The sequence below is a fragment of the Phalacrocorax aristotelis genome, chromosome 3, assembly GCF_949628215.1.
Source record: "Phalacrocorax aristotelis chromosome 3, bGulAri2.1, whole genome shotgun sequence".
Lineage (NCBI taxonomy): Eukaryota > Metazoa > Chordata > Aves > Suliformes > Phalacrocoracidae > Phalacrocorax > Phalacrocorax aristotelis.
In genome coordinates, this window is record NC_134278.1 from 8244999 (window position 1) to 8272295 (window position 27297).

At 45.4% G+C, this 27297-nt stretch overlaps 3 protein-coding genes across 11 annotated transcripts in view; 2 read left to right on the plus strand and 1 right to left on the minus strand.

The window, feature by feature from the left end:
• The window catches only part of ITSN2 (intersectin 2), an 89478-nt gene extending 87467 nt beyond the window's left edge, over nucleotides 1–2011 (plus strand). For all 6 annotated transcript variants that reach the window (XM_075086685.1, XM_075086679.1, XM_075086683.1 and 3 more), the window contains one exon: nucleotides 546–2011. In XM_075086685.1, the coding sequence (XP_074942786.1) occupies nucleotides 546–703 (158 nt within the window). In that variant the 3' untranslated portion in view covers nucleotides 704–2011. The remainder of the gene's footprint in view (nucleotides 1–545) is intronic.
• On the minus strand, nucleotides 1734–18283 carry FAM228B (family with sequence similarity 228 member B). Of its 3 annotated transcripts, none has more exons than XM_075086687.1 (10): nucleotides 18216–18283; nucleotides 16545–16651; nucleotides 14353–14469; nucleotides 13361–13480; nucleotides 10433–10507; nucleotides 9574–9771; nucleotides 5779–5856; nucleotides 4881–4968; nucleotides 4632–4776; nucleotides 1734–3131 (listed from the first exon to the last, which is right to left on the minus strand). In XM_075086687.1, exons 1-10 carry the CDS (start codon nucleotides 18280–18282, stop codon nucleotides 3068–3070), a joined length of 1059 nt encoding a protein of 352 aa, XP_074942788.1. In that variant the 5' UTR covers nucleotide 18283; the 3' UTR covers nucleotides 1734–3067. The 3 variants fall into 3 exon arrangements, with proteins under 3 accessions (XP_074942788.1, XP_074942789.1, XP_074942790.1); XM_075086688.1 differs by lacking the exon at nucleotides 18216–18283 and adding an exon at nucleotides 15171–15198 and having other exon boundaries at nucleotides 16545–17949; XM_075086689.1 differs by lacking the exon at nucleotides 9574–9771.
• Nucleotides 18155–26709, plus strand: PFN4 (profilin family member 4). 2 transcript variants are annotated; one of them, XM_075086691.1, is made up of 4 exons: nucleotides 18155–20458; nucleotides 22073–22210; nucleotides 23419–23524; nucleotides 26227–26709. In XM_075086691.1, exons 1-4 carry the CDS (start codon nucleotides 20342–20344, stop codon nucleotides 26253–26255), a joined length of 390 nt encoding a protein of 129 aa, XP_074942792.1. In that variant the 5' UTR covers nucleotides 18155–20341; the 3' UTR covers nucleotides 26256–26709. The 2 variants fall into 2 exon arrangements, with proteins under 2 accessions (XP_074942792.1, XP_074942791.1); XM_075086690.1 differs by having other exon boundaries at nucleotides 26538–26696.
• The last annotated feature ends 588 nt before the right edge of the window (nucleotides 26710–27297 follow it).

Sequence of the window (27297 nt, forward strand, 5' to 3'; positions counted from 1 at the left end):
GCACACACACACAAAGATGTTTATATATGAAATGGCCACAAAGAGGGTATGTAATTTCTGAATAGGGCTGTAAACCTACGAGTGGCGGTAGCTGTTCAAAGTCATTGTTCTTGTGAAAAGAATGATACATAAGCCTAATTAAAAGTTGGCTGAGCCAGAATAGTTGGAATTTGTCTTTGTAGCAGCACAGCTGACTTGTAAACAGGTTCCATCACTTAACTCTGCCCTTCCAGCTCTCAGACAGGAGAACATTTGAAATTGAGTTTCTGAAGGGAACTGTATTTTCAAAGCCCTTAGATCAAACTGTGACATAAAGGCTTGTTTTCCATCCTAATTCCATAGTATGTTTGTCTTCTAAAAAGACCCTTTTTTGTCACTGCTGGCTGATTTACATGGGGCTGGGGGCCAGTCAAACAGGAGGTTTGGGAGCAGTGCTGTGGAGCTGAATACATACTGTGCAGCACTGCTGCTTAACCTGACACGTTCAGATTTTTCTAAGATTAATGCCTTCACTTAATGAAATCTCTTATTCATTTGCTCAACAGACTTTTTGGGTCGCACTGAAATTCCAGTAGCAAAAATCAGAACAGAACAAGAAAGCAAAGGCCCCACGACTAAGCACCTACTGCTGCATGAAGTTCCAACAGGTGAAGTCTGGGTCCGTTTCGACCTGCAGCTTTTTGATCAGAAAACACTCCTCTAAGAACACTTCTTTTAATTTATGAAGGACAACTGAAGCTGACAGCCTGGATGTTGTTTTGCAACAGATTCCTTGCCCCACGCTGGTTATTAAGCAAGAGTTCCTGCTGCTTCTGTATTTCCTCTTAGTTACTGGTTGCGTTTAGTTCCTTGCAGCGTTCGAAGTTGTTGTTGATCTATGCAAACACAAATGTTACTGTATATACAGTACTATAGCTCAGTGCCTTTTTATTATGTTGGAATATCATGGTTTTGGATGCCAATGTTCCCATTTTCAGGGCCATAAAAAGTATTGGGTAGAAATGTGGCATCAAGCTGTATGTATATTTTACCACTTAGTCTGACACACAGACTGAGGAATGGTTTAGCGCAGCACTAGAATCATTCCATTTGAAATCTGAAAGGTGATATCCACTGGAATCTTCCCATCTCAGGATGATAGTTGTAAATGCTGAAGAAGCCTTAGCACTGGAGAAGTCTCCGATATATTGTATATTCTTTAAGAATCAAGTGTAGTTCTTCACTTGACTTAGGTCTGCACTGAAATCAATAACTGCTACTTGATTTTTCTTTCTGCTTCAGTTTCATTCAGCATTCTCTGCTGAGACAATGTGGTTGTGAAGAATAACTAGAAAAAAATATTTTAAATACTGTGACCCACAATAATGTGGAAAAATACTCTTTAGCTTTTGGTTTTTTCCTGAGCATAAGTTATTTGTGTACATTTCCTTGGTCTTGCAGACCTCCATGTGAATCTTGAAGCTTTGACATTGCCAACATGTATATAGAGAGTAAAATATAAGTTTATTAATGTAATTTGTCTACAGATGTCTATTGATGCATAGTGATCTTTTTTAAAAAGTATATTTTATTGCATAGGGGAATGTGAAATAATGAGAAAATTCAAGAAAAGTTTATTACAAGATTAAAAGCTTTTTGGGTAGGGGGTGGAACTGTCACCCCACCACAAATCTGTAAAATGAGATTGGTTGAAAGCAAAAACTTTCTCTGGGCACCAAAATCAGGGATGGTTTAAAAAAAAAAAAAAAAAAGTTGTTTCTAAAGGATTTGATACATTGTAACTGTTTTACTGCCTCCTTAAACTGCTTTGTTGAAAAAGCACAGCATGCAATTCCGAGCAGCGCGTGCCCTTGTTTTCCATGGGTGCAGCAATACCTCCTGATGTCTGACAGTTTCACACCCGATTGCCATCTGTGTACCCTCCTGTTACAGGGCTGAGTCAACCTCTGTTACTTTTAACAGTTTCTGTGGTTCAGTATTTCTAATCCTAAATAAAACTAAATCTTGGCAACTCTTGAGAGATTGTGTCTGTACAAGTAGGAGTTTGGAGCTTTTTTGAACAAGCACAGAGAAAATCCTGTTCTCGGGCTTTGACACCAGAGCTGCTCTGCAGTCACTAGCAGGGAGCCAGGGACCACACTGGAACAAGAGAGAAGCTGATTTGTAGGGCACTGACGGCATTTGTTGTTCGGCGCTGACTCTTCGAACAGCACTAGGCATTTTGTACAAGAACACTTACCACCTCCTCTCCCCTAATTATTTCCTGCCTTCTCAGAGCAACCAATATGCACGTTAAAGCTTGATTTACTGCTTGTACGCTGTCTCCAGGAGAAAGTCCTCTGAAACTTTGGTAGTACCCTAACATTATTTTGCAAGACATTCACTATGAGAGGTCTGATAAAGATTTGACCAGAACCGAATTGTATATCCCAATCAGTGCTTTCTAAGCCACTTCTCTGTACACATCTGCTAACCACACACATAGCCAGGAGCACCTCCTCCTCACTCAAAGAGAGGGTTTGTTCTTAAATCTCAAGGTGACCTCTTTCAGCTTCATGCCAAATTGCAACAGCTGTAGCTAAAATTTGCAAGCTTTGCTATTCCCTCTGCCCACTGCTACCATTCACACTTCTTGTAACATGAAATACAGTGGCCTCAGAGCTGTAGCTGTTGCCAGAGCTGGAGATAACCTATAGATCCTGCCCTGTGTAGAAGAGGGACCCAGCAGACTTTAACTTTTCTCACCAGTTCATCTCCCTTAATACAAAGACTCCATTGCCCTATAAACCAAAGAACATTAGTGCTGTCTTTGGAGGGCTGAGCCTAAGTTAAAACTCCTAAAATAGTAGGTTTTGGCCTGTAGAGCATGGACTGGAGCTGGAAATAACAGGAGCAGCATCTCAAACATTTCTTTGGCTGCTGGGTAAGAGTACTTCAGAACCACGGGTTTAAGACAATGAGTTTATTGCAGTTTGCCAGGAGACCTGGCCTGTTATCACCTGGCTTGGCAGAAGATGTAACATATTTTGCAAATGGTACCTTCTGATGGCTGTGCTTGCTGCTGCAGTCAGCTGGAGGACAGATGACACCATCGTCTCTCACTGTCCTTGTGGTGGCCGATGCCTTTCTGCCTTTAAACAGAAGTAAAAACTATTGCCAGTCCATGCAACGCGAAGGCTGCTGTAGCACAGCTTCCTGCACTGGCTCGTTCGCACACCGAGTCACTCCAGGAAACGTTTGTCTTTGTGACCAGTTTTCCTTCTAGAATGTGCCATTAGCCCAAAACTGCTGGGAACATTCTGGACTAAAGCCTTAGGCCAGCAAAAGGCATAAAATTCTAGGGCAGGGGCTGGAGTGGGGGAAGAGTGGGCCTGCTTCAGGAGGACATCAGGCTCCCAGTTTAGCTTTGCTGCTTTTGCCACTGGGGAGCAGGAAGTCCCTTAAGTGTTGTGTACGGCAAAGGCAGAACCAGAGAGCTTTCAAAAGGGGTCAATCAGAGCACTGGGACTTCAAAAAAACCCAACATAATTTTTTTAAAAAAAATAAAAATCACTCTTCACTGACTGATCCTAAATGCTTCTCTACCAGGGCAGGCCAGCGCAGGCTTTCCAGTGTTCTCAGCTTAGGCAGCTGCATCACTGCCCCAGTTCGGTTCACCATTAGTGAGCTCTACTGTATTTTGAGCCCAACCAGCCTGCACGCCAAGAACCTGTTACGAAGCTTAGCTATAGGATGCAACTTTCTGGCGTGGTGTGTAGCTGCCTCAGTGCAGGCTGCTCCTTTACAGGACCAGCCTCATGGCTTGAGTGAGGATGCACACCACATCCCAAAGGCCAAAGGACACTAGCTGAGCAAACCTGAGACAAGGCTGAGACAGCCAGGACTGTTCACCCTGGAGAAGAGAAGGCTCAGGGTGAATCTCACCAGTGTGTACAAATACCTGAAGGAAGGGTACAAAGAGAATGGAGCCAGGCTCTTTTCAGTGATGCCCAGAGACATCAGGAAACACTTTTCTACTGTGAAGCTGACCAAGCACTGGCACAGGTTGCCCAGAGAGGTTGTGGAGTCTCCATCCTTGGAGGTATTCAAAAGCCATCTGGACATGTCCTGGGACCTAGCTGGTCCTGCTTGAGCAGGGGTGGTTGGACAAGATGACATCCAGAGGTCCCTTCCAACCTCCACCAGACTGTGATATAAGTATGACCTTACTCTGCTCCCAAAATCTAGGAGCCAATAGCAAAAAAAAACCCCAAAACCCAAAGCAAGTATGAACATTAAATCCTTTCAGATTTTCCAGTAAAGCACCCAAAAGATATTCCACGGCTTGACCTGTAGGGCTGGCTGCCAGACTGCATGCAGAAAATGCAGGAACCTCCCCACCAAAAGCCATTTTATTTCAAGGCTCAGCTTGACCATCAATGCTCTACTTCAATACATCCTGCTGTCCACTCCACACCTGAAGGCTTTCCCTTCACCAGCCCTTCTTTCTCAGGAGAGATATACAATAAGGCAGAATTCACCATGAAATTTAAGTTTTGGCAAATACTCTGCTATGCTGCCACGAAGGAGAGGCCTCATCCACTGTATCTGTGATGCAGCTGCCCCTCAGTAAACACCACATTGGCTCTTACCTCTTCGTTTGGTGGACTTCACTAGCAATGTAGGCATGTGGTAGCTTCAGCCACTCAACTGCATCAATATGTTGCCGGCTCAAAGGAAGCAGTGGCAGTTCTGCTTTATGGAGTTCATTCAGCTCTCTGGTAGAGCACGGTCTTCCTGGCAGGAAAGTAACAAGTGCTTTGTGTGAGCAACTACTGTCACAAGCAAGAATTGCCCCCCAATACAAAACACTTCCCAGGGATACCAATTGTTTAAAATACCTGTCTCACACTGCTTGATAATGCCTGTCTCAATAAACTTTCTTTGAGTGTCTTTTAATAGAGGATCCTGTAAAGTTGGTATTGAAACCTGTGACAGAGACAGTTATTTCATGCTCACACACCAACACAAGCACTTTGTCAAAGAGTCTCAAAGACCAAAGTCAGAGGTGGACATCAAGGTACCGTTGGTTAGCAGGTAAGGAGCATCAACCTCATGTTTTATTAATAAAATCATGAGGCACAGACTTGAGTGGCCTGAGAAACACTGAGCATCTCGGCTCCTAAGGCAGGCCATAACACATTCCCATAAGCATGGGATCTGATCTGGAGGCAGTTGATCTTGCTGAACTTGTGGTGAAGTATCAGCTCAGGCCCCACAGCGGCTGAGGGCTCACAGCATCCAGAAGGGATTTGGAGAATTGCAATTCATGGATTTATGTCCGGGTCCTACCTAACTCTTCTATTGGGTACCCAAGTCTTTGGTGCATTTCAGTGAGCTTTTGTAACAATCATCTGAACCGTCAGATTATTTCCTTCTGCACAGCACATACCCAGCATGCCTGGGAACTCACCAACCCTCATTAGACAGGATGCTTCCCACGCTGCCACAATGAACGTGAGATGAGGAAAACGAACCTCCCCCCTTCCATTGCCTACTGTGCCTCCAAATCTGGGCTCAGTATGGATCCAAACCATGTTCCTGGTGAAAACCATTTTCAAACACTCTTGGGCTTAAATGCAGGAGCTGAGACCCATGTTTGTAATAAAACTAGAATGTCTTGCTCTCCGCCAGCCCCATAGCAGCACGTTAGCAACACGCTCTGCCTCCTCTGCAATCATGAACTTCCTGCTGGTCAAAGGCTGCCTCTAAACCTCACAGCATAAATAACCATCACACCTTCCAGCAGTCTGTGCGTGTCTTCAGGAAGAACGGATCGTACTCTGACGGGTCATAAACTTCCAAAGCCACATAGCCCTGCGGAAGAAGCAGGTAGTGGGTCAGGTCTGAGAAGCTATTGGTGATAAAACAATGAGAGAGCAGCCAGCCTAGGTATTACCCAGCCAGGTATGAACATAGCACCAGAGGTGATGGAGATAAGGACTCCCGAATTTTCACACACTGCATCTCAGAAGGAAGGTGACAGCAGTGCAACAGGAATGTTCCTCCATCATTTTAATTTGTCTTAGGCATAAATACATAATAAATGATTTCATGAAGCATCCAGAAACAAGTACAGCCTAAAATGCTAATCACAGTCAAGAAAATGGAAATTTTGTTCAAGGTAAAATGTTTTGACAGAGAAGGAAACAGATATTAGACAGAAAAGAAAGAAGTGACTAAGTCCCCACCAGCCCCAGGCAAGTTAATGGTCTGCAAGATGCGAGCTACAAGTCTAGGTCATGAGCATGCTTTTCTATCTCTGTATAGAAGTAAGACCTGAACCATACCTCATGGTCCAGACCACAGCTCCATCTCATCGAGAACTCTGCCTGCAAAAAACTTCATATTCTGCAGTTCAAGTTCCCTACAACCAGTTAGCTGGGGAACAGAAAGTACCGCCACTTGGCGTTCACTATTGATGCCAAGACCAAAGAACACCAGATTGAACAGGCTGTCAAGAAGCTGAAGAGATACCAAGGCTGACACACTAATCAAGCGTGAGGCTGACAAAGGTGAACTACAACCATTTGTCTCCAAATTATAATGCACTGTTTACAGCCATAATCCAGGACTTACCTAAATTGCATCAAATAAGAGATGTACAGATGATAAAGCAAAACATATGAGTGAGTAAACAAACAAACAACAAAAAAAAAACCCACAACCCAGAACAGAGGCCACAAGTGATGCCTTAAAAATAGTAAGAACTGGACAAGCGTATAAAATACTTCTCCCTGCTATTCTCAGTCATTCGTCCAAAACCTTGCAAATCAAGTTTTTCAGCTTTCTCGAGCAGACAATTCTCCAGGGGTCCCCAGAAGAAAAGGGAGCATTCAGCCCATGGCTCTCTAGGTCTCAGCCCTACACAGTTCTTTTTGGCAATCTGTGGATGTGATTTCAAGTCGAGAGCTGGAAAAACCTGCTTTACTGTGACCAGTTCAGGATTGTGGCAAGATGAGTCCAAACCCTAAAATGTGGGATCTGCATTAGGTTTAAGAGGTCACTGGTTCGAAGGTGGTCATATTGGGTGAGCGAGCCCAGCCTCGAGGGCTCATGCTGCTCCCAGACACTCAGCAGGCACCTGGGCAGCTCCATGGGGCTTAAGCTACTGCTGAGCTGCTGAGCATGAACATTGCTGCCTCTGCAGGGGCCTCTGCTCCCTGGGATCCAGCAATTCCCCAGAGAGCAAGCAGCAGCTGCATCAGCATCTCCCGTCTCTGTCCCTGGAAAGCTTTAAGCCCTAACATGCCTCAGTCTGCAGAGTTTTAGTGCCACCCCTTGGTTTATTATTACACATCACCCCATTACAAAATGTGCTGAGACCTCGGTCAATCATGCTAGATGCTGTGTAGCACACCCACGTTTGATCCCTTCTTGCAGTCGATGTACTATCACTCACCCACCCCTTGGCAGAAAGCCCCCCCTGCAGAAAGCAGAGTTGGAAGGGTGTCTTACTCTGCAGCATTTCAGCACACAATGCCTACAATATCCTGGACTACCAGATGCTGAGTTGTGGCTAACACAAGCAGCAACCCAGGCCAGAGAAACTTCCCCTTCCTTGCAGGCTACAGTGTTGCACTTCTGCCACTGCTAGAAGAAAAGTAGTGCTGCTGCCACCTTCACACTATGGCCAAGCATCTCACCATGCTCAGTCCATGTCCCTGGGACTGCGGGTAAGGAGGAGGTGAGAATGGGGGCGAGGAAGAGGCGGATTTAAGGCAAAAAACCCACATCTAAGCAGGCTGCTGAAACAACAGAGAGTCAAGGAATGGAGGTAAAGGGGGAAGGCTCAGATGGCATGAAAAAGGAGGCAGAAAAGTGAGCTGACAGAAAGACTGAGACAGAGGAACCTGGAAGGACAGCGAGGAGCAAGAGTGCTAGAGGGGAGGAGGAAAATGGAGGAAAGGCAGAGAAGGCAGCTTTGGAAAGCAAAGGACAGTGGAGAACTTGGAGGAATTATCAGAAGCAACAAGGAGAGGGAAACACAGCACTGGGGAGTCTGACAAAAAAAAGGGGGGCAAAACAGTGAGAGACTTCAGGATGGAGTAGAAGGTTGACTGGAGAAAGAAATAGAGGAAAGACAGGAGGAAGAAGAGATATGGAAAGGGGGGATGGACCAGTGACAGAGACACGGGAAGGTGAGGAGATCTGGGGAACAGGACAAGGAGAAGCTTAACAGCAGGGAAGAGAGCAAGAGAAAATGGACAAAAAGAAAGGAGGGGGGAAAATGCATAGCCAGAAGTCAGCATATTAATCAACCCACCAAACTGTCTTAAGTTCTGCAAAATCTATCATATGCTGCCACAATTAATGTGAACTTATGCAAATGAACTGTCCTGTTACTCTGAAGGGCTTCAGCCTGTTTTTCAGACATGCTGATAATAGAGCCAACACCACAGAGGAAGGACAAAAGGGGGAAGCTGATCACTGGTGCTGTGCTTATTCAGGGAGAAGGACACATCCCAGTACACCAACCACTGCTTTTGGAGGACACCCAGCAAAGCCCTGACCTCACACAGAAGCTTGCAAGATGGACTGATGCGCAGCCAGATCTGTACAGTACACCCAACATATCCTAAATCCCAGGACTTCAGCAGTAGGACTGGTTCAGTTCTTTGTTGTTACGTACAGTTTAAATGCATGGGTCTTTCACATCAGACCTTTGAAAAAGAGATCATTTGCTCTCATTAAAACAACACAGCTCCCATGACATCTTCATTTCTGGATGGGAAGCTTGTTTACAGTCTCATAACTCCACTATACACTGGCTTCCACTGACAATCTAAGCCTGCTCTTCATAAAATACTATTCTGTTTGTGGCAGATGACGTAACTGCTCTTATTGCTTTATATATCCCCTCCTGAGATGCAGAAAGTTGACTCATGGGATCTGACTCAACAGCAGTGTGAAATTTAGAGCAAAATCAACCACACCAACAAGTATTTCTTACAGTGACTGCAATTTTTATGAGTACTGAAACACACAGCAATACAGAATCCATGAGTTGGGTCTATTCACCTGCAGGCAGACTTAAGAAAATTGTTGGTGTCTCCCTGTTCTCACCTTTTTTTCTTTTCTAAAGCTTGATCAGTAGCATCCACGGCCACAAACATGTTTCACTTGTGCTCTGCCAACATACTGCAGAACTGCACTAGCTGAACTCTGGAGACCCTCCCTGGTCACAGACTCAGCTTTTGGCTTCAGCTGACAGAGCTCAAGGTTTCCCCCTAAATAGTCCAGCTTACAGAGGAAAACCCACCACAGTATGGTGTCTCACCATATTCAGACCCCAGCATGTGCTCACTGCACCAAACAATGCTATTGTTCTTACCTGACAGTGAACTTAAACAAACAGCTGTTATGACATATGTCACCATTACAGAAGTCCTAGAGAAGAGCAAGATACAGGTAAGGTCTAGCTGAACTCCAGGCTACTCAACTGAGCAGCAAATAACAGCTAAAACCCTGATCTTGTCCACAACCCTCTGCATGCAACCCTCTCCATGACAGACATTTACTTCTCATCGATACCTTCTTTTTACAGTAGTTTAAATAGAGGGAGAGTTGTTCTGCTTTCCTTCTCCTTATTTCTTCGCTTGACTGGCTGTCCATTTTGTCCTCAATTTTCTGCAGCAGTGGCTCTGAAACATCCTCAAGCCATTTCTTGTACAGGATCTCCTTCTTTCTCAGATTTAAGAAATCACTGTGCCTCAAATACCTCTCCACCTCCTAAGAAATAGAAAATAAAAGCCATACAACCTATTGGCCAACCACAATAAAGAGTCCACGGGTGAAGCTATGCAGCTTGGCTGACCTGATCTGGCTGGTCACTGCTGCAAGGGCCCTGTTCTCCAGCCCTTCTTTCTGCTCCTTCCTTGCTCCACTTCCCACCACTTGGCTCCATGCTCTCCCTTTCTGACATTCAGACTAATTTTTTAAGCTGTAGTGCAAGACTGGCAGAAAAATCGTCCCCTTGGTCCCACCAGGTTAGTGAGCTGAAATTGCTTCAGAGTGGGGGTCTGAACATCAGACTGCGCAAGGCAGGCAGCAGAAGGACCTCCTCCCTGCAGCAACGGCAACCTGCTAGATAAGATCAGCCCTCCTGCCCTTTATTCACAGGCCCACCATCACTGTCTAATCCCACCTGCAGAACAAATGTTAGGTGTCAACAGGCAGGTAAGTCACCAAAACCATATGATTCCTAAGCTCATATTTAGTGTTACCATTTCAGTCGTATCTCAAGAAGACAGAGGAGGCCAGAAACTTGTACTTCTAAATTTGGTTTTCCAAGAATACAGATTGACATGCTATCATGAATCACTGAAAGAGAGAAAAAAATTGACATGCAGAAAAGCACGCAGCAAATGAAAGAAGAGATATTGCTTCTTACCCTCACAAAATAATTTTCTCTCTCTAAGATGCACTGAGCAGAAGCAATGGTGTCTTGACTTTCATCAGGTGCTGCCTAACAAAACATAAAAAAACCCCACATGAAGTAAAAGCAAGACTTGCAGTAGGAGTTCAAATTACCTCTGAATTTAAAATAATTACTTGTGTTGTGATTAAAGGCATGTTATACCATAACCCAGCTGGCAAAACAGCACAGGCAGGCAAATCCTTGCGAGACTTGCTCTGAGTAGTTAGGTTAAATGTACCAACAGAAGAACGTTGGAAGAACCGGAATGTTCTTCCAACATGTTTTCATGGCACCACAGACCATACACCTCCTTGGCCGCTCCTCACTGCGGCCGCACCACCACTCACTCCTTGCCGCTGTTGCTCACGTGTGCCCGATGAAGGTGGCAAGAGGCATCGCTCCACACCTCCATTTTCAATACAGATACAGTCATGCTACACAAACAGCAATCAAACGAATTAAAACTGTGATGAGGTATTATGTCAAGGAATTCATAAAAGGATAAAAGGAAAAATAGAGACTAACAGTGAAGCGTAAGAGGAAACATAATGAGAAAACCCCCTCCAAAGCAGGAAACTGCCTCGTTGCTGTCTCTGCTCATGACTTTGCATTCTAAATCTCAGTTACTGTTGTGACATCAGCCGAGCTCTCCTCTAGCACCATCCTCATCTTACTCTTTCTGAAGGTCAGAGTAGGGAGAAACTGTTCCCTGCATTGTGAATATCAGGGCACTAAAACATGATTTAAGAACAACAGCCCTTGCAATGCACTGCTGTTGTCAAATTGATTTTTAAACAGGTAATTTCTTGTAACATGTGGCTTATCAACTGCCACTCCTGCGCGCCAGCCAAGGAGCACAAGCAATATAGACTGAATTCATCTGTTATTGGGGATGGAGTCCCTCCAGGAAAGACTGCAGCACACATGCAGTAGAGGTATCTCCCCTACAATCAGGCACCACCAGCTCTGTGGGTTAACCAGAGGGATCTTGTCTTCATGAGTCAATCAGCAGCTTTTATAAGCAGCAAGTTCACAAAGAATTTTAATTTCACGACAAATTTATCTTCAAGAATCTGCTATGAAAAAAATTACCAGCTTTTCAACATTGTGCCAAAAATTCAGGAGGTAAGTTGTAATGCAGAAAACTAAACCACAACTTGTTTTAGACAGACCATGTCACTTAAGCTAAAACAAATCTACAATCTGCTCTGCTACTGGGACTACCCCTCAGTTTAGACACTGATAGGAACTTGCTTCACTTGCACCAGTTTAGCCTAAGAGAACTGGCATGCAACTGAGTTCCTACAGCTTAACAAATGACCATGTTAGCAGCTTTGCTGTAAATGGCACGCTCGCAGCCCTTCCCAAGTGAGAAATAAGGAGCTGGGTTAAACCACCCAGAAGGCTCAGCTAGTGCGTCGTATGACTGTGATCACTGTCAAGTTTGCACTTCACCAGAGTTGCACAGGTGCTAATGCCAGCTTAGGTATCACTAAAAGTTTAAATCCATTTCACTACATCCACACTAAATGTTTCTACCAACACAAGTTAATCCTCAAGCCACCTGGTTTTACTTAGACCTAAGCCAGAGGCAGGGCTGAAACATTCACACTTCATCTGCTTGACCTGCTGCCTACCTCCCGTGGTTTCCACACATGAATTCAAAGTCATGCCCGCTGTGACCTTCTTGTGCCATTTAAAATTGAGCTACAGCCATCGCACTTTTGCACAAGCCTACTATGTTGGTGGCAGCACAAGACTCAAGGAATGCATCTGATGCACAGAATGGAAAATTAGTCTGCTACTCCCTGTGCTTAATATTAATTTTTAATCCAAATAAACAGTGTAGTTTCCAGTCACATCTGCCTTGCCCCTATTGATCAGCTCTATACTCCAACAGGCTTCTCATCCTGAGGTGACATGAGCAGGACACTATATATCAGAGCAAGCAGGGAGGAGGCAGCAGGACCTGGCAAGCAGTTAAAAAAAAACCCAAAACCAAACCAAAAACAAATGAGAAAGGGGAAATTTAAATTTCTGGCATGTTTTAAGGCCCTTTCATCCTACTAGCTGAAACAACTGGCATGTTGCATTACACCTGACAGGTCTACCTTACATAATCACAGAACCTTTCTAAAACTAGTACCTTAACAGCACCAGGGAGACATGGCCACCTCTCCAGCTAAGAACCCCTAGCAGAACGTACTCAGAACACATGTTGGTGAACAGGTGAAACGTTTTCCTTCAGGATGATACAGGTCTGAAGAATCCTTACAGAACCAAAGGTGTTAGATCTCTTCTCCCTGGAGAAGAAAAGGGTCAGGGGACCTCACACAGTATGCCAGTGATTTAAAGGGTGGCTACAAAAAGGATGGAGGCTCCCTCTTCACAAGGAGCCACATGGAGAAGACAAGGGGCAACAGGTACAAGTTGCACCAGGAGAGGTTTCACCTCATTATAAGAAATAAATTTTTTACAGCAAGAACAATCATTCACTGGAACAACCTCCTCAGGGATGTGGTGGAGTCACCATCACCAGAGGTTTTCAAGATGCGACTGGACAGGATTCTGGCTAAACCTCCTCTAGTGTCCCTTTCCCACAAAAGGTTCGACCAGATGATCTTTCAAGATCCTTTCCAGCCTGGGCTGTTCTACAAGTCTATGATTTTAACTAATCACAGGATTGCTTAAGGTTTTATGGGAAACTTTTCCACATGCCAAATTGCACAGAACTCAACAAAGCTACCTCAAAGGATACAAAGGCTCAATAAAACCCATTGGGTTGCCATTTCCAGAGTTCTTTGTTCCCCTTCCCAATGACAAACATATGTCAGATTTTACAGGATGTCGCAAATAACCATTTTTCATTCTTCCCATTCCAATTTGTTCCTCCACTCCTACCTTCCCATGACAGAAGTCTTTCTGTGTTAGCCAATCTTTGGTATTATTTTTCTTCCTGAAATGTCTACTGCAGTCCAAAGTATTTGCTGTGCCACCCTCTGCTGGTGCTGAGGGGAACCTCTGGATATATATAAAACGAGGAAAAGGTCTGCATAAAAAAGCCAACCTGCTTTACAAAGATCCACAACCAAGCTACAATCCGGGACAGAACGGTAATAAGTTCAGCTAACATCTTCACACAGTGCTGCCTTGCAAACCTTGTTATTTCTGTGCAGGAAGGACAAAAAAGCACCCTTGCAGGAGTTCTTAGGAATACTTTAAGACAGGAGATGGAGAACATTTCACACAGATGAAACAGAAACAACAGAGTTCGGGATATCACAATTTAGAGCCATGATTTTAATGGTTTAGGCACGCTTCTTCAAAGTAAGATAAGAAATAGATATAAATATGTTCAATTCTACACACTCACAGTTTAAGCATCTCTATTAATACCAGACTGCCGCTCACTGAGTCAGCAGCCTGCTCATCCATACATAGGACAGGCTGACATATCATTTCTAAGCATACTAACACTGGTAACCAGCATTAACTTGGGGGATCTCTCCGCAAGATTCATGCAGTACTTGGAACATTAGACAGCTTCATCCTACAACACCCTGACAGGAAGGACAGAGCACACACATCTTCCTGAAATGCGCATTTCTGAGCATGCCTAGGACGGAGGGGCAAGGCCACAGAGACGTTCCTGCAAAGTAGGACTCACTAATGAATTCAGGCACATGCCAAGGACAGCAGCAGTCCTGGGGAGCAGACAGACAGACCAGATCACTGTCTAGAACTTCAGGGGGTATTAGGTGGCCAGGTCTAAGACAGGAGCTCAGTTACACCCAAATATCCTGGGATCCCTGTTAGATACAGGTTTCATGTGTCCTGAACTTTGGTTCTTCACAGTAGAATCTACAGCTGAAGGAATGTTGAGAGTCACTCACCTGCCAAGGCCTTTGCTGATCACATTCTCTCGCAGGTCTTGGACACTTAAGTCTTAGTAGCCAGGTAGTGTCTGAGCTATTCACAGTACACATTGTTGGACTAGTCGGGGAAAAACACTAAAACATTCAAAAACATGTAAAACTTTTGTATAAACAGCAAAAACCTAGTTTTCTTACAATTCCCACCAAACAATGAAACAAATCTCTAAAGGAATTCTACCTGCTGATACCAGCAGCATTCTCCTACCGCAGTAAGTTAAACAGAGAGATGAAGGATCAGGTTTGTAATCAGATACTCCCTCTGACAGTAACTGTCTGTCCTCATCTCCATGAGCACTGGATAGTACATTTTGTTTCAAAGAACAAAGCCATTCACAAATTATTGCAGAATGCTTGTCAGCTTTGAAAACATTTCAGAGTTATCAAATTCCACCTCCTGACTTTTACTTCTTTCCTTTATGCCTTTTTTACATAAAAGTCACTTTCAAATAACCACTACATTCCACCATAGGGATGGCTGCATTTTAGTGGTTTTTCAAGTTAGTTCTACCAGACAAAGCTTATGCTGAAGACCTGACTCTGAGCTCCAGCCAGGAAATTCCACCTCCTCTATTGTACATGCACCAGTATGTTTGGATCAATGTATAACAGACAGTAGAACCACTCAGGCAGAATGCCCTTTACAGGAACCTCCATTTAAACCTCCATTTATTTCAGATTCACTGGAGACACACTGCTTCCAGGAAACGATGTAGTCACAAAATTACTTAGGTAAAGAGCGGACCAAAAGAAAAGCTTGCTTCCGCAGAGATACTGACCTACTCAATCTTCAGCCAGATCTTTCAGCTATGAAAAAAAAAAATATCTTTTTTTCAATTATTTTTGGCAACATCTAGTCAAAAGAATCTACAAAGACTCTCTGAATCAGGCATCTGTACAAGATAACTTTTTTTTTTTGTACAAGACAACTTTTAAGAGTTTACTCTGTCCAACCTGGCATTTCAGTGACACTACCTGGCTCCCAGCTGACCTCTCTAGGCTGCAGATTCAAATCTCTTACCATTGGTTCAAGGTGAGGTCTTTACATCTTTGTTTCATTTCACGTTCCCTGCTCTTATCCACCAATAGACACACCTGCCTGGATATTCCTGCCTCCTCACAGAAATGCTTTCCGGTCTTTTCTGACTGAAAGAGTCAGAAACCACAAGAAAGCGTATGTTGGAAGGGACGTCTGGAGGTCATCTGGTCCCACTGCCTGCTCGAAGAACAGCGAACCTCACAGACAGGACTGCTCAGCGCCTTGCCCGGTCAAGTTTTGAAAATTTCCCTTCTCAAATTTTCAAGCTCATGTCCTTCACTCCAACTACTTCTGTAAAAGAAAACTTCTCTCTTCTGCCATGTAATCCAGGACACAGCAAAGCAAGGAAAAAAGCCAATGTAATGCACATGGCATCAAGGACCTTCCTTCCCTCCTGAGTAACTTTGCAAGTTTCTGTTCTTTCATCAGACAAAAGGAAAACTAAAAGATTCGCAGTGGAATAGGTCACAACACCCCAATCCTCTACTGCATTTTTTTCAGCCCCTGTAAGACAGCTTCCAAACCCAGAAACACATACTAGCCTTAGCAATGTGGCAGGCTAGTGGGCATTTCCCCTGTCCTGACTTCCTGCCTTCTCTGTACAGAGACAAAAGACAGAGTAAAACAGGGGCTTACAATTAGGACACTACTACATGATTTGGAAACCAGGTATCCTGCCTCTCCCCATCTGGAAATGAAGGTTTTTTTGCCTACATGTGCCCCCTGGCTTCTGCAGAGTGTTGTGCCTGCCATGGAGGCCAGTATTCTCTGTAAGCAGCTCCCTGCTCTGAAAACAATCTCTCCTTTTTCCAGACAGCCCAAGTCTACTAAGCTCCAGGGAACACTGTAAAGCCCATCCGACCTTGTGGTCTCTCAGAAGTGGGAGAAGGATTCTCAGTTTATTCTTCACCCTGCAATGACTGATTAAAGGAGGCTTTGCACTCTATCATCTACATGGATAAATAACAGCAAGCACTCTCTGATTAGCACTGAACTAATTTCTGATATAAAATAAACAGGCAAACAGTGAGGACTGAAGAACATCCTTGAGGTGCTACAAACTTGGTATTAGACAAGTCAACACACTTTCCTATGAGCAATATATCCTACCTACCCACAAAGGTGCCACGGGCTCCTGCGTCAGGCCATCTTTTGCAGATTTCCCTCCACTCAAAGAGGTTTGTTCTTCTGAGATAGGGATGCTGTAAATCCCTGGACAAGCTTAAGATGAGGATAAGACATATTTTTATATTTTCTATGCTTACAAAACAAAGAAACAAAAACCCCACTAGCCTCCTCTCCATCTGTTTTCAGTAACTAGTATTAAGGCTCCATCTTCATCCATCTTACAAAGAAAGACTGAAGCTTTCAGTAAGCACAGAGCAAAGGCGATGTTTGCTCTCATCACAGAGCATTGGGACCCCAGGAGACACAAAACAGAGCAAAAAGAAAATCTGCCTGCTGTAGCAACCTGCCTTGAAAGAAATCACATGTGGTAAAGTCTCTAGCTGCAGATTTTTCCCCCCAGCCTTAACTAAACCTGCCACTGAATCTTAATCCTTTCTTTTTCCTTTTTGGTTGGACTCTTGCTATGAGACGCCAACCCTCCATGGTTGGCAAGGGCAAAGCCCACTTATATGAGACAACAGCTGTTTTGCCCGTCTTAAAACTAAAAGTTTAATCATGTGTTGGGACAGAAACACAGTAAAATATTAACTTCAAGTCTTGTTTTATCTGTTCAGACTTTGGAAATCCAACAGTTGTGTCCACAAATACTAAACCCCATGAGCAGGTTGGCCGGCTGTTCTGTGTTCGGGCATCTGTTCTCTTATGATCAAACCTGAGAACTATCCTGCCTAAAATTTCTTGCATCCTACTTTGCTGTCAGCAGTATAGCTTTGTCTCAGTAATTTTTTTTAAAAGACAGGTTTCTCCTGCTTCCTAAGTCCTGTTCAGTAAAGCAGATATTCTCCCCCAAACACCCATCTGCTAAAATAACACAGTTTCTGCCCAAACATGAGTCTTTGCAAAGACAGATTTTAATAATTTCGGTGACAAAAAGTAAGCATCCTCACACATGCCTCAGACCTCTCAAAAGCCCCTTTCTGACAGAAGCCTTTATGCGGGCCATGCCCGCATGCAGACCATCCCCTCAGCATACGCGGATGTCACCCTTTGCAAGTGCGGCTGGCTGCCTTCACCGGTGGCTTGGCCCCTCTGACTCCCTCAGGTGCCGGGACAGAGCACGACAAGAGAACCAGCCCCGAGGGCAGTTCTGTGACCAGAGCCTAGTTAGTGAATGCTAAGCTAACAGAGGGCCCACAGGCAGGGCCCGGCCCCTCCACCTCGGAGGCAGCGATGGGGACAGCACCGGTGAGAGGGAAAGGCTGGGCGGCCCTGCCGGCCCCGCGCCCGGCCCGCTCGTGAGGCGAGTCCCGGGCCCGAGGGGCGGCCCGGGCGGGCAGCGGAGCCCCGCGCTCCCCCCGCCCGCCCGGCCGGCGCCGCACCCCGGGGCCGGGCTCCCCTCACCGGCTCAAGCGAGGCTGCGGGAGACCCCAGGGCAAGCTGGAAGAGGCTGCGGCGAGAGCCACGACCGCGCCGCCCGGCAAAGCCCAGCTGCGGGGAAGATCGCGACACCGCCTTTCCAAGCGTCTAACCTCCGCCTCCCTGTGTTCTTCCGCCAGAGAAAATAGTCCCGACCCCATCACTCCCAGCCCCTCGGAAGGAGGAGGGGGCGCCCGCGGTGACAGCCATGCGGGACCGCGGCTGTAGGACCGGCACCCACCGGCGGCCGTCCCGGGCAGAGGCGCGGCGAGGCGAGAGGGGCGGGGAGGAGGCACGGCCGGATCCATCCGCGTCCGGCGTCCCTCGCTGCCATGGCAACCCGACCCGGTCGCCCTCCCCCGGGATCCGTTCGTGGAGGGTAGGGCTTCCCACCAATCAGAAAGGGAGCGCCTGGGCGGATGAGCCAATCAGAAGCGAGGACAGCCGGCCTCCAGCGCAGGTGAAGGGCGCCGCCGCCAGCTCCGAGCTGGAAAGGAAGCGCCGAGCCGCGCCACACCGAGCCGAGCCGCGCCACGCCGAGCCGAGCCGAGCCGCGCCACGCCGAGCCGAGCCGCGCCACCCTTGAGGTAGAGGCCGGGAGACTACAACTCCCAGCAGCCTCCCGCACGCCCCCCGGAGCGAGGCATGCCGGGAGCGGTAGTCCGGGAACGCGGCGCGGCCGCCCGGACCGGAACGCCTCCCCCTCCTCCTTGGTTTGCGATTCAGATACATCCTCATCGCTCAGAACTTAACAATGAATGCTCCAGCCTGAGGCCTCCATGGCAGACCTGTCGCTACGCCGCCTGATAAGGCCGATAGCTTTATTTAATGGCAATATTAATGCCATTGCCCATACCCTCGTGTAAAACAAACCCCTCTAGATTACGCAGCGATGAAGCTGCAAGTTTGATCCAGAGTACACTAAATTCTACTCTAAGATTTCATACGTTACCGTGTAACACTGACTTCATGAAACTAAAATTGAAACTTAAATCTGATGTATGATACGGCTGTCCTCTAGTGATAAGGAAATACTACTTTTCTGCTAATGAATTATGATCCGAGCGCAAAGGCACGAACAGAGCTGTCGGTCTGCAGATTTTGCCAGCACCTAGTAGCTGGCCAGGACTGAAGTAAACAAGACACCTATTGGCAATTCTCCAAAGATTTAATCAGCATCTAACTTCTTTTTTTTGCCACTTTTGCAGACAACCAGAGATACAGAATCATAGAATTGTTTAGGTTGGAAGGGACCTTTAGAGGCCATCCACTCCAACCCCCCTGCAGTGAGCAGGGACATCTTCACCTAGATCAGGTTGCTCAGAGCCCCGTCCAGCCTGACCCTGAATGTTTCCAGGGATGGGGCATCTACTCCTTATTGTAAACAATTTTTTCCTTATATCCAGTTTAAATCTGCCCTCCTTTAGTTTAAAACCATCACCCCTTGTCCTGTCACAACAGGCCTTGCTAAAGAGGCTGCCCCCATCCTTCCTATAGCCCCCCTTTAGGTAGTGGAAGGCCGCAATAAGGTCTCCCTGCAGCCTTCTCTTCTCCAGGCTGAACAACCCCAACTCGCTCAGCCTGTCCTCGTAGGAGAGGTGCTCCAGCCCTCTGACCATTTTTGTGTCCCTCCTCTGGCCCCGCTCCAACAGGTCCCTGTCCTTCCTGTGCTGAGGACCCCAGAGCTGGACGCAGCACTGCAGGGGGGTCTCCCCAGAGCGGAGCAGAGGGGCAGAACCCCCTCCCTCGCCCTGCTGCCCACGCTGCTGGGGATGCAGCCCAGGGCACGGTTGGCTTCTGGGCTGCAAGAGCACATTGTCGGCTCATGTCCAGCTCATATCATCACATGAGAGAAATGTAAGATTTATTTCCAAGCAGCACCCCAGTCGCGTCGCACTGACCCAGAGAGCTACAATAATGATGTTAGTGCTGACCATTTAAACAGAAAATAATTTCTGTTTCAGGACAAGCCTGGCCCAGAAACCACCCTCACCCACCCCCTATTTCTGCTCTGGTCTGTTGGTTGTAGCAAGTTTTATCAAATTTCTTAGTGTTTTCATCCTGGATTATTTCCTCAGTGAGAAGAAAATTAAACACCAGGAAAAAAAGAACCCAGAAATACTTACACTATAAAAATGTACCTGGACTTTTATGGCCTTTCTGATAAAGGTGACCATCTTCCTGTTGATCTATTCTGCTGCTCTCTTGTTTTTAGGATTTTTATTTTGTTATTTTGCTTATCTGAGGCCTAGTGTTACTTCTGCCACAGTTCCTAAATTCCACTTGGAGGAAGATCTAGTTTCCAATATAAAAGCCAAGAGGAACGAACATTTATACATCTATTTCTTTTTATAAAACAGAAGGAAAATGGACCAACTGCAGGCTTTGCTGAATGACAGTCTTATCAGAACAAAGCATGTGGAAAACGCAGCTATCATCGACATAAAGGAAAGACAAGTCTGTGCATCAACCTTTGGCTTTAATGTAAGAGATCAAAGAGCATCCTGGGAAGTGACAGCGGAGGTAGAAACTCCAGGAATCTAGAGCACAAAGTAGTGATAATGGCAGGGAGCACTGCACGTTACTAAATACACTTGCTTCTTTCAACCAAGCCGAAGTTGGGGTACAGCCTAGCTACTGTGTTGAGAAGCAACTTGCAAAGTTGATTGCTGATTTTACATCTTTGACTTTTGGGAGAAAGATGCCATTTAACTGGCATTTTCAATGAGTTCTTTTTAACTGCTTTGCACTCAATGATTCCACCAGTGAAGCAGATGTATGTAGGTCCATTCTCTGGCTCCGAGACCTGCTGGTACGGAATGTGCCATGCCGCACTATAACCCCAAAACAGAGTGGCAGTGCCAGGTTGCCTATGGGGAGCAGTCCTGGGCCATTCTAATTTTGCAAACTGTGCCTTGGAATTGTTTGGGAAAGGGCTTGCTGGCCCAGACCAAAACTCTGCCTGCCCCACTCTGACAGTACTCAGAGCACCTTAAATTTGCTGGTATAGATTTAGCTTGTCTGCTTCCATTGTCCATCAGCTGCTAACAGCAGAATAACAGCACTTCTGGTCATATCATATTATATGGCAATACTCCCTGACACAGCCCGTGAACTTTTTAGGAGTTCAGAAATGCTCCCCACACCACAGTCATCCTGATCTCCTTGGAAGGTGCTGCTTCCTTTCCTAATCCCCACAACACCGGCTCTCAAACATTTCCAGGCAGTTTTTCCAGGGGTACATATTGCTACCCTTGGCATGCTCAGAAGAATGTGTTCAGAAGATGAAGCTCTTGTTAAGATAGCCCCATCCCTGGGGACATATTTTCATCAGAGTCATCAGTCCACTAGGTAATAGTGACATCATCTTTAATATGTAAATGATCTTTAATATAAACCACAGCTTTTAGAGATGCCAGCCTGCTGGCTCTTCAGCAAGGCAGATTACATGCTGAGGTCCAGAGCGAAGTCCTCAGCCAGTGTAAATTATCACCAGCTCCACTGACCTGAAAGAATTTCAGGCCAGAAGGGATCGTTGGGTCATCTCATCCAACCAGCTGAACATAAATCTGCCAAACCAGTGACCCTGTTACACACACACCAAGTGCAGGAGCTCATTGACATAATGACATTGACGAAATAGATTTGTGACCTGTGTAGGCTGCTCCGTTGAGGTGCGGTGACCTGGTCTGGACTTGCCAAAAGTTACACTTCCCCACTGAACACGAATAATATTTGAAATTGGCATCCTTAGGTGAGCTCTGTGCAAGCCTGGGGAAGGCTGCGTCCCACCCTATATTGCCTTTCAACAGAAGGGTTGGGTCACCTCGGGCCGCATTGCCTACCTACAGAAGCGTCCCAGAGTAATGGGACTACACAGATAGTAATCACAGACCAGATTGTTTCAAATGAGACTTGAAAATACAGTGGACTGTACAGAAACTATGTCTAGTTTCAAAGCCGGGCAGATTTTTTTTTTAAATTTTGTTTTTACATCATAATTTTAAGCAAACTACCAAAGGCAGTGGGAGGGTGGAAAGCAGTTCATCGTTGTGAAGAAGTGCGGTTTTGGTCTGTAACACTGTTGCACTAACACAGGTGCCACCAGAGAATGCTTTAAACCTTATCTACACTTTCCGCAAGAACTTATTGCAAGTTAGAAGGGGAGGACTCTACTTCAAGGAGAAGCACTATAAATGCATCCGCGCAGATGAGCATTCCATCTATCTTCAAAACGTATGTTGACAAGACCTGTGGCTGTCCTGAAAAGTCTGGAGACTTCCTACTTCCTTCCCTTGCTGCCTGGTTACATGAATACTGTAACATATGCAGAAAGCCTTCAAGTCCGTCCGTCCGTCCTCCCTCCCTCCCTCCCTCCCTCTCCATATCACCTTCCCAGCAGGTGTGGAATGAAATCAGTGCAGAATACAAAACAGTGTCAGCCATATAATACAAATTTAATGGGTAACACCATTTGTTTCCCTAACACCAGCTGCAGGGCTTGTCACATTCTCCTTTGAATCAGTGAATCTCCCTAATGCGGCAAAACCTATCACTACCTTTTATTTTTTTTTTTTGCTAGGTTGGTTTATTGCCACAGTAATGAATTAATCAGGTAATAGGAGGGCCTGGCAAGCCCACTAGACCAGAAAAAGGTAGCAGGAGCAGGTAACTGGGTTGGGGGAGAGAAGAGACACAGGTGAGCAGGACCTTGTTTGGCAGCTTACTCGCCTTGTGGGACTCCAGCCTCAGTAATTCACCTGTGACATTCAGAAAAAGAAACTGAGGATGCAGATGCGTCCTCATCCATCCATCTGCAGATGGCAGAATTTTGGTACTACTGCCGAGTCACACAATCTGAAGGAAATACATCCAACTGGTTGTTACTGGGGTCTTCTTAATTCTTCCCCTCCCCAGTAAATCCATCCCAAAATGAGCTAAGCAACTTGCAAACAGGCTGAGCAGCTCTTAAATTTGGGTCCTGTTTCAGAAAAATGCAGTATTTTGCAATGTATTTTTCCATTCCTTATTACAAATGAGTGAGGCAGAGCTTGGGAGGCAGGGTTCATAAAACACTGGATGTCCTTTCATGTAAATACTAGTTATTTTGTTTGCATTTATCAATGCTTTTGCATATGACATTAAGCACTAGAATAACACTTCTTCAAAGTGCTGTGAAAGGATACATTAATGGAAGTGAGAATAGGCAATATAATAAAGCACTTGCCTGACTTGTTTTAATAGTCAGCAGTCTTCAGAACACACACTGTCATTGCCTGTGTCCTGACTTGGTCTCTGAGACAGTGTTTGCCTTTTTTTCCCCAAGAAAATGGGTAGATTGGGAAAGAAAATGCCTGTAGTTGGCCCAGATGGTAAGGCCACATGTATGCCTCTGTATTTTTTTAGAACCTGGTAACCTTACACCAATTTTCCATCTTATCTAGCCAGACGGAGGCCTGATCGTTGTGAAGACAAAGACGTTCATCCTGGTTGCTACTTACAGAGTGGGCATGTATCCCAGCGTGTGTGTGGAAGCTGCGGAGAAACTAGGTAAGCAAAACTGCTGTATCTGTGTGCCTGCATGCCGCTGTCACGTTGATTAGCTCCACCCTTGCAAACAGCTTCAAAAATTAATCTGATGAACTACCAAATCCTCAAAATCTGGGAAACTGAATACAGACATGGGTTATTGCTCCACGGCTAAACCCTCTCCTGACATCTCATCCCACTGTTAAGTACACGTGCTCCAAAGCCTCCGTGGGTATGAACAGGTTGCAGAACTCTCTCTTTCCTTGGCTGTTCTGACACACATTTTCCGTTAGTTACCCTTCAGTAAAATGGGACCTCACAGTCACATTTTCTTGACCTCATACACCTAATGCTGAGGTCTTAAGCATACTCTTGTAGAGCATCAGCTTTGATGCTTAGCTTCACACTGGTCTTCAATGACACATGAGTTCTCTAAGGTTTTCAGGCTTTCTCTAGAAAGCCTAGACTCTAGAAGAAAGCTGTAGTCTCTCTTCCTACATGTGAATCTTGAGACATCATGAAGCTAGTTTCCTTGTCTCACAGCAACAAAGCAACTCTTCTCTAACAAAAGTGCCCATTTCCTTCCCTCTCCTGCCCGAGTTTCCTTTGTATGAGTCCTCTTAAGTTCCTCTCTCTTGGGCTCAGTGTTTTAAAGACTTAGCATTAACATCTAACTCTGTGTTCCCCATTTGGGAATATTGCAAAACCCAGCCCTTTACAGACCAGCTGCAGAATCCTGACTGCATCTCAGATGAGTTTTCCCTTTGCGTGGAGGTGCTGGCAAAGATTAACCACTCTTCAGCGTCCTTGGTCTGGGAGATAAATGGCCAGGTTACACATCTTATTGCTGTAATATATGGCTGACTCCATATCAAGGATACAATCATTTTATTGCATCATCAAAAACAATAAAATGCACAAGAGCAGGTTCCCAGAATAGCTTTGATTTTCACTGTAGAGGTAATTCTAAGGAATTTCGAAGTAATTTCAAGGATATTTCTAAGGAATATTTTGTAAAGCAATAATCTTCAACTTAACCTACGTACATGCCCATCTCCTTTCACTGAATAGGAATGAAATGGTAGGTCCGCTATGCTCCTAGCTTTTATTCCTCACTTAGGTGCCTAAAAGTAAGTGGAATTAATTTGTGGTTTGGGGCATAAGCTGTTTCATCTGGAATGATCTATAAGACTCTCAGTGACAATTTTTTTTATCATAACTTTTTCAAAAGGCTTTTACAATTCAAAAAGCTGTGATCAAGAACAGGATTTTTAGAGGCTATAATGCAGGTTTTAAAACAAACTTGCCTGCTGGACCCTCAGAAGCCTGGTTCTTGGCTGGTGGGTCTGTGCTTGGTGCCAGGCTGGCAGAGACGGGCCTCCTCTGCAGCCTCCCCACTCCTTCACACTTCACAGCCCCTGCGCTTTGTTTAACCAAAACACATCTGACTGATGACAGGCCAGGAGAGGAGGAAAATGATTGCCTGTGTTTTTTGGATCTTTCCTACGTTCCTTTCAGCCTCAACTATCAAAGCAACCTCAGACTGCTTTATGTTATGTTCTGCTTTCCATTGTTCTTGGACATTGTTTTTGTCACTGTCTCATAGCAGCCTGAGCACAAAACCATTGTAACCAGCACTACACTGCCTAGAGGGCTTCAGTTTTCTTGCACTCCAAACGCGATTCTGCCTCATTCCTGTCATATTTAGCAGCTGTGATAGATCTGTTGGAGATTAGCTATCATAGGTCTTTGTCACTGACATGTATGGCCACCACATTAAGTTCAAACTAAATGAATTTTGGGGACTTTTATGTGCTGGGCTGTGAACTGAGGAACAGAGAGATTTCCCATCCTGGTAACATTGGCATAAGGTCAGGACAAACAGCTTCCATCAGTAACCCAAGGACATCCACTGGGTTAAGTCTACTGAGAGCATCAATGTGAGTTTTTAATCACTGGGTCAAAACAGGTATGAAATACTACTGAACCGGAATGGTCCTTCCAGGTATGGAGTGTTTTACAAGGGATCGTCTCCATCTAGGGCAGCTTTAATGAGACTTACTAAATGTAAGAATTGGGCCTTATATTTTAAGCTAACTTCGGACTAGTGCTATCCTAGTCGTCTTCTGCAGTACTACAAATGGAGAGGCACCAAAAAGTGCCATTGTGTCTGCCCAACTGGCTCAGTAACTAATTCAGGAGCCGTACCACAGTTAATAATAGCTTCTTTGCTGCCACGGGAGGAAGGCAGACAGTATAAAGTTGGGAGACTTCAAAAACTGTCAACACTTGCAAAATCCTGTAACAATTTGCACGCAAGTTATTTAGTTTTGCAAATAGTCACATTGTCCATAATTGGCCACTGTTCCTGAGTAAATTCTAAAGTCTAAGGACTTCCAGGGCCAGATTTGCAGTGGTTTTGACAGTGTGTATTTTCTGGGGTTTATTCTTGCTGATCTCAATGATTTCTTTGCCAGAAGAAAACAAAGTAGCTTTTCTTCACATGTTATGAGAGATTTCTGAAAAAGATTTAAAGTGCTCAGTGTTTATTCTTTAAAACAGGTAGAATCTCATCAACATAGGTATTAGTATTCTTAATTTTTGGCTAGAAATACAGCTGTCTTCTTTCATGTACAGTGTAGTCTGAGGTGGATTTGAATGTGAAAAAAAGTATCTCCAATACAGCAATTCTGTATATGATTTTTTTCCTTGTGATATTATAGCAGACTACTTCAGAGAGAAAGGTAGATGAATCAGCAGAAAACTTGAACTTCATCATCCTCAGAAGGACTGCTTATGAGGAAATAAAGTATAGAAGCTTGAAGCATTATCTAATTTAAGCAAGAAATTGCTGCTTTACAGCACTCCGACTACTGAGTTTCCTTCTGTATTTTCGAGAACACTTGAGGGCTTGCTGCTTCTAAGAGGACTACCCTATGTGTCTATCATCTAAGTTTCTTAACTGAATTGAAAGCGATGTCTTCAAGATTTGGTTTAAGATGCTCTGCTTAACCTTTCTAATGTTGTCCTTTAGCCTGTTTCCAGCTAAGAAAATTGCTAATCTCACCAAGCAAGTTCTCTGACAGCATTACAGCTTTGTGTAGCATCACAGACCCAAGGGACGAAGGAAATCGTTGCATTAACATATTTTCAGATTGTCCTGTACATCTTTGAATATTACAAATAAAACAAATTTTTAACATGTCAATTTGCATTGTCATTGACTGCCATAGAAAGTTATTTTAAACTAGTGGATTGCAAAGTTCTGTGAGGACTGGGGAGGAGGGACAACATCACTACCAGGTGTTGTGGTTTAGCGGCAGCTCAGCCCCACACAGTCGCTCGCTCACTCCCCCACCGGTAGATGGGGGAGAGAATCAGAAGGGTAACGCTCGTGGGTTGGGATAAGAACAGTTTAATAATCAAAATTAAAAGAAACAACAGTAGAAATGCAATGTAAAGGAGAACAACGAGAGGCGCAAAGCCCCGGGGGAGGGGAGAGGGGGAACGAACCGCCGAAACAAACGGCACGCGCCGCAGCCGCCCGCCGACCCGGCGCCGCCCCCGCGCTGCCCCCGCCCCCCCTCAATATACTGGCCATGGTGTCACATGGTATGGAATGAACCTGCCATTGGCCAGTCGGGGTCAGCCGCCCCCACCATGGCCCTGCCCCTCCCAGCCCCCCCTGCCACGCCACGCGGCAGAGCGCGGGAAGCTGGAAAGGTAGCCGACCCCCACAGTGAGGAGAATTAACCCCTTCTCAGCCAAAACCTGCACACCAGGCTTCAATCAGA